The sequence below is a fragment of the Rosa chinensis genome, chromosome 2 (assembly GCF_002994745.2).
Source record: "Rosa chinensis cultivar Old Blush chromosome 2, RchiOBHm-V2, whole genome shotgun sequence".
In the NCBI taxonomy this organism is placed as follows: domain Eukaryota; kingdom Viridiplantae; phylum Streptophyta; class Magnoliopsida; order Rosales; family Rosaceae; genus Rosa; species Rosa chinensis.
In genome coordinates, this window is record NC_037089.1 from 22,828,718 (window position 1) to 22,842,486 (window position 13,769).

Consider the following 13,769-nt stretch of genomic DNA (forward strand, 5'->3'; position numbering starts at 1 on the left):
CCAAAATACATATCGAATCATAATAGAGATGATATGAACCTATACTAGATCAAAACATGTATGTAAACTACTGCAGATTACCGGAATGTGTAATTGAACTCGGGATTGAAAGCATCCTATCAATCCTGTATCTGCAGAAAACAAGAACATAAGAACACTGATTCAGAAACTTACATGATGCACTTGCATTGTCCATGACAGTCTTCTCCTAAATCCACCTTGATTTTCTCTTAGAAATGGGACTAATTTTTGAGAAAGAACACATGTTTCAGAATGGGACAAGTCTGACATTCATATAGAGGCTTTGCATGACAGTTTCATCCATAAAGAAACTGTCATTTGCTTAACTGGTTTATCAAACCATCAACTACAACAGATTTTGAATTTAAATACAAACTTATCCATAACCAGAATTGAATAATAACTTGTACACATGTAATTTTAAACTCTGATCAATTTTCATAATTATATATATTCACATGTATATCTACATATCAGTAAAACTTTATGCAATGTCTAGTTCTATACATAAGCTATATCATTAATTTACAATGGTGGCTTCTTGTTGTTTCCATTAAAGTTTTGTTTTCAATTTCTGGTTAGGTTCAAATAATTTTCTGTTCATTTGAGCTAGGGTTTAGAGTTTTGGTCTTATTTGATTTTATGCTGGTAAATATGTGATTTAACTTCGGTGCCTTCTGGTTATTTATGTAATGGTGAAGTAGTACGGTTAAATGTAGTTTGGTTGTTTTCGACTTTTGGGACACGGTGCTTGAGATACTGAAATGATTCATTGTCATATTGGTGACAATGTAGTATCGTGACACTCGAGATTAGTTATATTTCAATGTATTTTAAAAGTATGAGCGCAAAATTCAATTAGAAATTGGCCTATTAGACTTATAGATGTCATACATAATAAAATACTAGTAACTATGATTCTGTGTGCCATGGTATTATGAGTTTGTGATCATAACCGATTAGTTATTAATGAAATTTTAATGAAGTTTTGTATTTAAAACAAAACAAAAAAAATCAGAAATGGTTTCTCATTCATCACGTGTTCTACCTCGACACATGACAATCTAGGGGTGGGCATTTTGTACCGAAAATGCGGTTACCGACCTGAACCGCACCAAAAAAACAGTTCAGTAACCGCACCGAACAAAAACGATGTCGTTTTATGATCACACCGCACCAAACCGTATAAAAGCGGTTCGGTTGCGGTTTCGGGTCATAAACCACCCGATTTAAACCGACCCACACCGAATTTATTTTAAATACATTTTATTATTTATTATTTCTCTATTGATGGAAATGTTGGTTTTCAATATATAAGAAATCCATTTTTAATTAGGTTTTCAGTTTGTAATAAGTTGCTATGTTTGCTTAATGATTGATATATATATATATATATATGTGTGTGTGTGTGTGTGTGTGTGTGTGTGTGTGTGTGTGTAATAAGTTGCTATGATCTTTCTGCAAGTTGCTTGATATTTGGGTGACATTTGCCTATTTGTGTGCACTCTAAATGCATTCAAAATTTATTTATGCCTTATTGAAATTATTAGTTGAAATTAATAAATCGTTCCAAACAGAAACCGACCCGCACCGCACCGAAAAATAGTGTAACCGAAAGAATCAGTTCAGCCTTTTTGTAATGCGGTTGCGGTTTGATATATAGGCCAACCGAAAAAAACAGTTTGAGCCTCAAACTGAACCGAACCGCACCGTGCCCACCCCTATGACAATCTATGGAAAAAAAAAAGATTTTTTATTTTATTTTATTTTATGACCTCATTATCTATTAAGATTTATGACCTCATTATCTATTAAGAACAAAACTGACCACTAGTATAGCTTGCTACATGTTACACCCTAATCATAGCTAGCTATATCAAAGTAACCATTTATCACAAGAAGGAAGTCGCAAACAAAACATGGAATGAGTATATCATTATGTGTCTAGTACGTGTATCATCTAAACGACTCCATCCCATTCCTTTTTCAGTGCAAAGAACATTCAAACCTTTAACCAGAAACCAACCTCCGATTCAACCATTTATTAAAGCAACGACCTTTGTAGCCCATGTCGCCCATCGAACAGGTTAGGGGTTAGTGGTTATGACTTCTGACCATTAAACACCATGGTAGACGAAACTTACAAGTTGAAGTGGTTGCAACGTTGAGCTACTCACCTGCACATTTGTCTGACTCTTTATTACACGCTAGCCTGGTTGGCCTATATATTTATTAGAAAGGCCGGTGCCGGTGCCGGTGCTGGGGCTGGTGCTTGCTTCTTTGGATCCACCACAGCGTACGGCTTTCATGGCGGGATCTTTGTCTCTTCTTCTCAGACGGCTTTACCTTTCCCTCTACAACTGGACCCTCTTCATCGGATGGTAACTAAATCCAAAAAGACTCAATCTTTGTGCTTGTGCACTCATATTTTTCGGGTACCCAATTCGATTTTCTTTCTGGGTTTCAGGTCTCAGGTGCTGTATCTTGCTGTGAAGACACTTCGGGAATCGGGCCCCGGGCAGGTTTACAATGCCCTCGACCGCCCACTTCAGTTTGCTCAATCCGCCGCGTTTTTGGAGATTCTTCATGGCTTAGTCGGTCAGTGCCTTTTTGCTTGAAAAAAAAGTTTGAGAATTCTATGGTGGGCTGTGGGTTTTGTTCGAGTGTTGCGTTTGTGGGTTTTTGTTGAGTCTTGTGTTTGTGGGTTTTGTGTGAAGGTTTGGTGAGATCTCCTATAACAGCCACACTGCCACAGATTAGTTCGAGGTTGTTTCTGGTTTGGGGGATCCTGTGGAGCTTTCCTGAGGTTGGTATGAAGATTCAGAGTTGTAGTCACATTTAGGCATTCTATATTTCAAAGATTTTGGCCTTGTCTTTTCGGGGTTTGGAAATTTTTAGTAACCAAGATGATGCTTATTGCTGCAGACTCAGAGTCATGTCCTTGTGAGCTCTTTGGTCATCAGCTGGTCCATCACTGAGGCAAGTGTTACTGATTGCCTTTTCTTGCGCTTTTAACTGTTCACAGCTCTGTGGAAAAATGTCAGTCTTGAAAGTAGTAGCTACTAGAAGCTGCACGAATAGCAAATCTGTGGAAAATGTTACTGTTCTAACTTGCCTAGTGATCTGTAGGTCTGTCGTGTATTTATCTTTTTAGTTTTAGCTCCGTCTACAATCTAGGTTTTAACTTTTTAAGTATTACTGCAGATCAAGATCTAAGTGCATTAAGGATAATTTGTCTTGCTTCACTTAATATGACTTAACCACTTTTGATTGGGATATTCATGGTTAAGGCAGATATTAGCTAGTTTTATCAGAGAATATAGTGTGTGTCCCTAGACATATGTGCTTTCATCCAAGTTAGGATACAAGTAACTGTGAAGTTTACTTCTTTTGTGGTTGCCTGTCAACACTTAACACCTAGGATTTTAGCTTAATGAAAAGCCTTTTGCCATCAGAGTTTGTTGCTTTAAGGAAGTGGTTTGGAATGCTTTTTGCTTCAAAATATGTACTACAGAGAAACTTAGTATTTATGTGTCTGGTCCCAAATTGCTTGAGAAACCTAAGTATACAACATATGTGAAAAAAATACTGTCCTAAACTGGCTAGAAACAAGTACACAGTGTAGTTATCTTTTGTAGCTCCTTAAACAAACTGGGTCCTTGAAGTATTATTCTAAATCAAGATCGAAGTATGAAATCAAGTGATTTAGTTGGAGCATTAAGTATAACAAGCCTTGCTTCCCATAAAATGGCACGAGTACTCTAGCTGGGTTTTCTTAGAACATCAAACATGGTGCCAGCATTGATCAATTTAAAGACGACGTTTCATTGTTTATATCTTTATAGTTCAGGGACATTATTTTGTTCTGTCCAACAACAGTGTCTCTTGCCATATGCGTGGTTATCATCCAAGTTGGGATATTTATTAGCAAACGGTAAAGTTTTATCTTTTTTGTTTGGATTGCCTATTTAAGGACTTATCAGTACCTAGGATTTTAGCTTAATGAAAAGCCTTTTGCAATCACAGTTTGTCCTTGAACTCAACATTTTTCTAAAGTGGTTAGCTTGCATTTTAGCTTGAATATTTTTATGTGCTTTCTAATCCCATATTGCTTGAGAAACCTAATTAGCTAACACTTAGAATTCTTCAATTTCTAACCTACTATGTTATAGCTAGCCTTTATGTCAAGTGGTATACAGCAAAATTATTTCCTTCTTACTTGCTTTCCTCTTGGCTTTTCCATAATTCTTGACTACAATTAGGATGTGCTGCATCCTGATGTTGGTTGCTATCACTTTCAATTTTTATAAATTCAAGTAGATTGGAAATATTTTCTCATTCATTTCTTTTATGTTGCAGATTATTCGATACTCTTTCTATGGCATGAAAGAGACTCTTGGTTTTGCGCCTTCCTGGCTCCAGTGGCTCAGGTACTATACACTGTTTTAGTGCTCACTGGTATTTGAATGGATGTAATTTGAGTTCTGTATTTATTCATTGCTACCTTTTTCCATGCCATGCAGGTATAGCACCTTCATGTTGTTGTATCCAATTGGGATCACAAGTGAAGTTGGCTTAATATATCTTGCCATGCCACACATTAAGGTATCAAACTAAATGATCGAAAGCAAAAAAAAAAATTCCTTGTTTTTTGAGGGGAAGTTAGTTGTGGTGGCTGTTCAATCACCAAACCTTACATGCTGTTTTATTTGCAGAATTCTGAGAAGTATTGTATAAGGATGCCAAACAAGTGGAACTTCTCTTTTGATTACGTCTGTGCTGCGATTGTAGCCCTAGGATTCTACGTCCCAGGCATGTACTGAAAATCTTTCATTATTAGCACACATCTGTTTTGGCCTGTTTTATTCATATTCAAATGGTTTCTGTTGCAGGCAGTCCTCACATGTACAGGTATATGCTTACGCAGAGGAAGAAAGTTCTTTCAAAATCTAAAGCGGAGTAGCTGGCAACACACCTTTGATGTACAAGTATTTCTCTTGATTTTTCATGTGGTCTTGTGTTTAAGATGGAATTTCAGTCTAAAAAAGGTTTGGTTAGAAGTCATTTCTTTCTGGTATTGTGTCCAATTTTTCCAAGTAACCTTGGGTTCCAAGGATCACCACCGACGCCACATTCACAAATCCATTCAGACTTTTGTCTTCGCCATGTAAGTTTCCACCCAACATGATGTAGCATAACATGGCTCAAGCTGAAAATGAAGTTATTAGGTTGTGTTGATTATTGGTTTACAAGTAGCCGCAACAGGCGAACAAGGAATGATAACTGGGTCAATTGTGTCGAAACACAAGATTCTGATTAGTGGATGTAAACATTTTAAGAACAGTGCCAAGATGGTTGTCCCGATCTCTTTGCCATGCAGATCATTTCAGTGATTGAATCATCAAAATTGGTCTCCTTGCAATGCAGTTAAATCTCAGAAAATAATACAGGAGACGGTGAAAAATAACATAAGCAATCATTGTCTGATCGCACGAGTAAAAGCAAAAATGAGTAATTAAAGATGAAATAACTTGTTAAAGTATTTTGCTGGATGACAGAGTGATTCGGAAATCGAAAATCTGATAAATAGCCTTGGAGCCTGACTAAATGAAGAGATTTTTTTTTTTTGGACAGACAAAGAGCAGATTTTGGGGACAAAAATCATGAAATAGCCACAATGTTGTAACTTGTAAGCCCCAACTCTTTTTTTTTTTTTGGACGAATGGTAAGCCTCTAACTTGATGCTAAACAAGTTGGTTTATATTGTTAGTTGATGATCCTACACTCTAAAATGGAAATCAAAATTTTTATTCCAACCTACCTAAGAATCTAGTTATAATAATCTGATTTCGTCATTCTACTGTATTCGAGAGAGTTTTAACCATTAGACCAAATGCTAGGTGATCGACACTCATTTTTTGAGAAATATAAATTTTGAAGTGTCAAATCAGTCCTCTATTTCCTTCATATAATTTATTTGCATTGTCAGTATAACTATCTATGATGTTCATCACTGCTGATGAATGCTTAGCTCCAGTGATGGTGAACCCACAAATTTGGAAGCAAGTAGAATGAGAACACAGTAATTAAAATGTTCAAACTCAAATAGCCCTGAAGAGTCAGAAAAATCCTACTCCATCTGAATGTTCAAATCTACACAGATTGGAGTAATAAGGTGCTAAAATTGTCAAAAAAAATACAACATCAGAACACATAAATGATTTTGAAACTTCAAAAATGAGGAAAAGAAACTTTCTTCTTCCATTTCATTCTTCAGCGGCGCTGGCAGCACTCAGATCCACAGTCAAGTCAAGAACCTAGAGCATGAGGCAATCATGTAAGTTTGCTAGTGGTGATGCAAGAACTTAAATGTAACTATACTATTTCTATCTTGAACAAAACTAGAACTATGCTTAACAATTGAAACAACCGAACACAAAGGCAAGACAAGCTTGGATAAGAAGCAGTAGATTGAACTACAAGGTCAGAGTATATGATCATAGCTACAAAGGAAAGAGCAAAAAAGCCGGAAACTTAAACCTTTTCACTTCATTTTGGTCAAAATGAACAAAAGGATCTAGCACGTTCAATATACAAGTTGGATCACTGGAGTAAAATTGAAAAATTACCTTTCCAGTTATCTTGCTATACATGTCAAGCACATCTTGTACAGTAGTCTCAAAGTGTGTAGTCGCATCATAACTCTGCAAAGAATTCCAACTTCAAGAGATTAACAAAGAGCTGAAATTCTCAATCAGAAGAAACACAAACTAGAAAGCCACATGTGAATATGGCCCAACTTGTAATTTGACATAAACCCGATCAACTGACTCCAAGTCCTATAAGACCAATTAGAGTCTACAGAGCAGGCTCTTCCTCTGAGCAATTGGAAAGGAGGGAATTTACCCCGGATAACAACAAACAGACAAACGTTTATTAACAGAAACATGAAGGTTCTAATCTGATGGTAGATTTGTAGTTCTAAGAGAAATAGTACTCATGTGAATGCTAACTTAGACATGATAGTATCCAATTGTCCACAAGAACATTTATATCCCTTCTGATCATTCTCAGTTTTCAGTTAGACTAATGGTCATAGCTTCTTTAAGCCAAAAATAGAAAGCCCCATAAAACTAGGGAATGCCAATCTCCATACTAGATAAGATGTCTGGCTACAAATGCAGCAGAAGAAAGATGTTATATTCTAGCATTAATATAATCTGATCCTACCTTGATCAGAATTGTTGTAGTCCATGGATACAAATATAAATTTCATGCAGCTTAGGAATAATCAAACTGGTAATGTCATGCTTTCTTACCCCAGATATGAAACAGTGGTCAACATCAGACTGGTTAGTAGGTTTATATCTATCGTAAGTGTCAAAAAAGATCTCATCTACAGGTCCCAGGAGATCTGTGCCAGGCTTCAACTCAACCTGAGGATTATCGGTCTCTGCTTCTGTTAAAACAAAAGCAATGTATTTCCCACTTGGAGCTACATTGTGAGAATAGGAGCAGCAAAAAAGATACCTGTTACAGAAGATACCCAAGGAGCACAATGAGAAAGGTCTTATGGTCCGCATTATGCTTATGTTCTAGTATTTGCTGTATCATAATAGGTTTTACCAAAAAAAAAAACAAAAACAAAATCATATGATGAACCTTGAGTATGGCATTTACATATGGAACTTCTTGAGCAATCATTTAACATCTTGATTAGATATTAATATTACCCAAGTAGTCAGTAAATGTCTTCAAGTTAAAAAAAAAATAATAATAATAAATAAATAAAGCTAGTAAATTGTCCTCAAGTTCAGGTTTTTAAGATACTAAACTTACCAAGAGAAAAATAATAAAAACATGTAATCATTATTCATCTGACATGATATCGGTGCATTTGTAGTTTTGTACACACAAGCAGATAAGTAACTTTGATAAGATAGTATGAGATCTTAATAAGAACCTAATTCTCAACCTAAGAGTTTATGGATAGCTAAAAACAAAGTACATGAGATCTTGATGACTCATATATGATCTTGTTGTTGGAGAACAGTTTTCAAAGAAGGATTTTCCATCTCATTATGTAACTGTACATTAGTAGAATGATGTGTTCGGTGTAAGGAAAGCCACTTACATATCAGATTTACGTCCAAGTTGCTTCTGAGGCAGAATAACCTGCACTGAATGAGAATCGTTGGTGTTTGGGATGGGATGGCTCATAATACATATAGCACGGGCAACTTTCCCCACCTTCGTCACCTGTTGTAAGACAAGATTGCAACTCAAATCAGTTAATGTAAGAAATACTCATGCCAAATGACCTTGCTGATATGGAAAGATATATTGTGTTACCTTATCAGGCAAATAAGAAGGATCACATACAACTTTTTTGCACTTTGCAGTTTCGCCTTCTGAAGTCACACCAAATGCCTTTCCACTTTCATCAAACTCTACCTGCCATTTTGCAGCATTAGTGTTATCTATCCATTAGCCCATGGTAAGTACTGGATTAACTTCAAAAGTACACTTGGTTCTACCTCTCACCCTATCTCAGTAAATTGTAGTACGTTTAGACACAAGGCATTGTATCCTATAGCATTACTAGAAGCAAACTATAGGATCTAAATGGTTTGTAGATGATAATACAACATTCTGATAATTTCTGATACCAACAACAGGCCAAAATATACCTTGCACTCTGGCTTGCTGAGCATGTATGTGCCCCATAAACAGCACTCAGCCTTGCAAATGCCTGCCAATTACATAGCACCAATTGTTAGAGGAACTAGCAGGATTTTGTCAAAAGGATACTAAAATCAATGGTTGAGTACAGACCTGGGGTAGCTCTCCTAGACCATATAATGGGTAGATATAAGGAGATCCTCCTTGAAAGCGTGCTAAGGACTCTGCATATAACTTTCCAAAAGAACAAAAAAAAAAAATCAATATATAAAACACTGGAAAGTTCATTATTATGTGCAACTGTGTATGAACAGCTTGCCTTCAAGAACTTCTTCACACATCAGCCACAGTTATTGATCAAATGGTAGGTTATACTATATTGATTCTTCCCAACCGCTAAGCTCAATGGGCTTCAAATAATTAGAACTACTTCAAAAGCTAGACTCACAAAACATGATTCTCTCTTGGAAACTGTCACTTCTGTAGTTGTCTCATAGCAAAAAGGATGCAACTGATATCTTTCACAGAAGATGTTTAATTTCTCTCTATAAGAGACTTGAATTCTAAAGAGTTACAGGTAAATTATTTATACTTAAGAAAATTCAAAACTAACGGTATTTAATATTCATCATGATGGCCTTTCCCTTGAGAAACTCTAGTCCATATTGGTAAAGAAATGTGTAGAGTAATGAAAGGGAATAATTTGGTAACTGAGTTGACGGATCTATATATTACGAAAATATAGCATATCCCTTCTTTCTACCTTACCCTACCTTTTTAGAAGTATTTATCTCTAATCTTATCGTTTCTTGTGTTATGAGTTGTGACTTAATCATCTTAACACCAGCATTTCAGCTATACTCACCCTATATATGGACATGCTGTCATCTAGTTTTCCAACATCCAAACAGTATAACATAAGGTTCTTAGAGCCCGTCTTACAAAATTTAACTTAAGAGCGTATATTCACAGAAAACTCCTGATCCATTAGTTCTTCACTTCACCATTCATGTTTAATCTTATGGGAAACATTTACTTTAATCTCTCCAGTTTTTCATCAGAAAAATATTTGAAAAGGACCAGTTCATTACCTTCATCCTCTTCACAAAATCCAGAGCAGGCTCTCCCAAGTAATTGTCATCTCGGTGGAGTGCTAGTGCATGCCCAATGAAATCAACTGTGTTGTCATCTAGCCCGTACTTCCTATGCCAGCCACAAAAGTTTCAATAGGTTCATACAATGCATGTATCTGGAGACAAATGAAAGTCAAGAATGAAAAGGAGAAGATTTGAGGAAGTACGAAATAAGTTCTCTTGCTGTAACTTGGCTGAGGTCCATGCCTTCATGAGATTTTGGATTATTCTCCTCATAGTCTTGCACATAAAGGAAAAACTTGCGAGCACGGCGCTTCTCAAATAATCCCATGAGTGGAGATTTGAGTGCTTCCACGTCATTAGCTGGTACTTTGTGGATCTGCAACATGATGTAAAGTCATTAACTAATTCAGGGGGAAAGGACAATCAACAGTTACATATGTCATATAGATGAAAAATGAATGGCACTCAATGAAACAAATAGTTATCAGGCACACACCTTCCCTTTGTTATACACAAAACTACCATCTACAGCCTTGAAATTCAGATATTTAGTAACATCGGTGTGAATGAGGACGCGAACCAAACCACCATTTGCCATCATGAACTGTCAAAACATGGACAAAGGTTATAAAGAATGTCTTGAGAACATGTGCAACAAATTAAAGGGAAATACAATTATCTGCTACTTTTAACTTGGATCAGTAATCATCAATAGTCAACGTTAATACTGAAAAAAAAAAAAAAAACTTGAACACTACATTCCTGATTGAGTTTGGATCAGAAAAAATAAAATAAAAAATAAATGAAATTCTGGAATCATGAAGACAATGTTGTTACACCAGATAGGCTTGGCTAGAACCTTAATTTTCTATTAGTATAGCTAGATCCAGTCACTCATAGTTAAAAAAAGTCAAATTGACCAACAAAAAAAACAGAGAAGAAGCTAGATCACATCATCAATCAAGAAAACCTATAAAATGGTACCCATCCTATATATATATATTACCAAAGAACAATGCTGAAAAACATATGCATTAGTCTTGATACCTTGGGGATCATATCAACATTGTAGTCTCTACTTGAGCCCAAAGTCTCTGGAGGCTTATCGTCGCCCCTGAATCTCTTCCAAAGCTGCAATCCAAAAGTAAAAACAAACAATAGCCAAATTGAATGCACGGGCGGATACGAATAATATCTCATGAGAAAACAATGTCAAACTGTGTGGCAATGCAAGGTGAAATAATGTACAGTTACCTGGTTGAGATTAAGTGAAGTAGACTCTCCTCCATAATAGTCATTCCTATCCATATGCAGTACCTATTTCAGGTCAAAGCATATTATAAATAGCAACCTGATTAAATGTTTTTATCCACCACTTATTCAACTATAACCCTATAACACAACAATGAAAGTTAATCTAGGTAAAACTAATGTAAATCATAGTTGCCAAGTGAAGGTAAAAACAAACACTCAAAAAAATCAACTTCTGTCCATTTGGACAAGCAACCAAAGACCTAGAGTGCATTAAAACTATACAAAAACGATTGCCGAATCTGCATGAATTAGAAGCTAAGCCAATTCGAATGGATCCCATGTTTGGTTTGTGATTTGCATATACATGATCGAGTTTGGGGTGACTAGGTAGGTACCTTGAGACCATCAACGGAGAGAAGGCCGCTGAGAATGCATTCTTTGAGGCCAGTTCCGAGCACTATGACGTCGTATTCTTCATCCATTATTGCGCTCTAGCAAGCTTTCAGATCGATCAGAGAGCCCTCTTTGATTGAATTGAATCTCTGTGTGCTTGATAGAGAACGAGAGAGAAATGGGGATTAATTAATGGGAAGAAGAAAATGGTGAAAATTAAAGTGAGGCTACAGTTATGTTGGGACGAGAAGGAAGGGGTCTCGAGCAAGCGCTGGAATTTCGGTTAAAACAGTTATGAGCTGCACGTCGGGAGCCACGTGGAACCTACTCAATAAATTTAAATTTAGAAGAAATTCTGCCCAACTTCTCCTCTCCTCTTCTTCTCATGAACGAGTAGTTGTTGTTGTTGTCTTTTTTTTTTATATATTTTTTTTTTAAGAATTAGTTGATGGGTGATTCTATTCAGGCCTCCTAATTTGCTATTTAGACCTCCTTCATTTTTTGCACAATTTTAAAACTAATTTTACCCCTCTACAAATAAAAAAAAAACCTGCATCTACATCGTGGGAGCTGTAGCTCATCGCTTACATCTTGCAGTTCTCTCTCCAATTCTATCCCTATCCACAAAATTTAGAAAGTTAAAATTCAAACTTTGAAATAACTACTCCATCTTATTTATTTGAAATCACCATCTAATCAAAGATTAAGAAGAGGAAGAAATACGTTTTGATCAAAATTGGAAAATAAAAAAAGAAAAACATGTATCATATGATCTGAGCAGTAGACATCTCTCTTTCTCTTCAAATCTCTATTGTAATCCTCTCTTTATTCTTCTTTCCCTCTTTCTCATTCCCTCTCTCTCTTCTTGTACCCATCTCCTAATTGGTTATTACTGGCTCCAAGAGCTTGAGACGTCTTCATTGTTTCATCTCAAGTTTATTATTAGATTCTATAAATTATAGATTAGATAATATTTGAAATCTTTGAATTTAAATTTATGCAATTTCAACATCAATATATCTTTGAAATCAGAAAATAAAAATAGGGTCAAGACTTACTTTCACTGACTTTTCTTTCAACCTAAAGAGAATTGACAAAGATTCATCAAACCTGGCTGGGCAATCAAGAATTATAAGGTTCTTTAAATTGCTCCAATGGAAATCCAACTTCAACTGCATCAAGTAATGCCAAATTGTTTGAAGAAGAACACAAAATGGGGTTTGAAATTAAAAGTTCAAATTAGTCTATCATAATTACCAAAAACAGAGAAATCGTTAATCTTAAAAGAATTTTTTTTTTTTTTTTGGGTGTGCTCTCAGTTGATCATGAAAGCTAAGTGGAGTTTGGAAGTGCAAATTTTTTTTTCTTTTATTATTGGAACATCGCATATAGAACAGAGATGTAAATAGATAAAAATAGGGGTAAATCAGGAAGTTCAGTGGCAAAAAAAATGAAGAGATGTCCAAATAGTAAATTGGGAGGTCTGAATAGACTCACCCTTAGTTGATTCATAATATAAAAAAAATTTCTCTCAATCTATTTAAGAAATTCTGCCCTAACTTTTTATTAATTGTGTTCCTATATTCATTATAGTAACTTGAGTACATGTAGAGTTGGCATTCATACTCAGGTAATACCCGCTGACTAATACCCACTCAATAATAGCTTGTGGGTAATACCCATCAAATAATTCGTGGGTATGGGTATTTACCCAACCCATTTCTAAACAGGTAAACTCATACTCACCCATTTACCGGTTTTCAATATGGGTAGGTTTTTTTTGTTTTTTTTATTTAAGGCCTTTAGCCTATTAAAGGTTGAGATTTTTTTTTTTAAATACTCACTATTTAAGAGCCCCCATTCCCCATCTGGGGATATTTTCAAAGAGTCGATTGAGTATTTCAAATACTTGAGACAGTGTTTAAGAAAGAAATTGTTGGTTTAGTCATGAGGAAGCAATACGTTTAAAACAAATATTTATTTCCATAAAACAGTTTTCACAACATGGCGATTAAATGTAAAATAATAAATTTCGGTTCGTAAATGAACCATCCTCACGGATTACCTTTTGAATCGTCTTTTCACAATTATACAATGATCCAACGGTCGGATCCTCACGGATCGCGTTCTGAATCGTCCTTTCACAATTATACGATGATCCAACGGTCGGATCCTCACGGATTGCCTTTTGAATCATCTTTTCACAATTATACGATGATCCAACGATCGGATCCTCACGGATCGCTTTCTGAATCTTCCTTTCACAATTATACGATGATCCAACCGCCAGATTCTCACGGATCGCCCTTAAGATCATCCTCT

The 13,769-nt window shown here is 35.8% G+C and overlaps 2 protein-coding genes across 2 annotated transcripts; one reads left to right on the forward strand and one right to left on the reverse strand.

The window, feature by feature from the left end:
• The first annotated feature begins 1,976 nt into the window (after positions 1-1,976).
• LOC112190403 (very-long-chain (3R)-3-hydroxyacyl-CoA dehydratase PASTICCINO 2A) lies at positions 1,977-5,410 on the forward strand. Its single transcript, XM_024329832.2, has 8 exons — positions 1,977-2,402; positions 2,489-2,619; positions 2,739-2,827; positions 2,947-3,000; positions 4,381-4,451; positions 4,545-4,626; positions 4,737-4,833; positions 4,914-5,410. Exons 1-8 carry the CDS (start codon positions 2,329-2,331, stop codon positions 4,982-4,984), a joined length of 669 nt encoding a protein of 222 aa, XP_024185600.1. The 5' UTR covers positions 1,977-2,328; the 3' UTR covers positions 4,985-5,410.
• Positions 5,411-6,104: 694 nt separating this feature from the next.
• LOC112189439 (guanosine nucleotide diphosphate dissociation inhibitor At5g09550-like) lies at positions 6,105-11,680 on the reverse strand. Its single transcript, XM_024328774.2, is given in 14 exon segments — positions 6,105-6,338; positions 6,651-6,725; positions 7,341-7,551; positions 8,156-8,280; positions 8,374-8,475; positions 8,712-8,746; positions 8,749-8,773; positions 8,857-8,937; positions 9,795-9,906; positions 10,004-10,176; positions 10,297-10,404; positions 10,848-10,931; positions 11,055-11,117; positions 11,450-11,680. Coding segments are annotated over 14 exon segments (1,332 nt in total). The 5' UTR covers positions 11,537-11,680; the 3' UTR covers positions 6,105-6,287.
• Positions 11,681-13,769: the final 2,089 nt, after the last annotated feature.

Coding starts and splice junctions, on each gene's coding strand:
- LOC112190403 (XM_024329832.2), top strand. CDS start 2,329: ATGGCGGGATCTTTGTCTCTTCTTCTCAGACGGCTTTACCTTTCCCTC. Junction 3,001..4,380: donor TCAGCTGGTCCATCACTGAG/GCAAGTGTTACT, acceptor TTTATGTTGCAG/ATTATTCGATACTCTTTCTA. Junction 4,452..4,544: donor TCCTGGCTCCAGTGGCTCAG/GTACTATACACT, acceptor CATGCCATGCAG/GTATAGCACCTTCATGTTGT.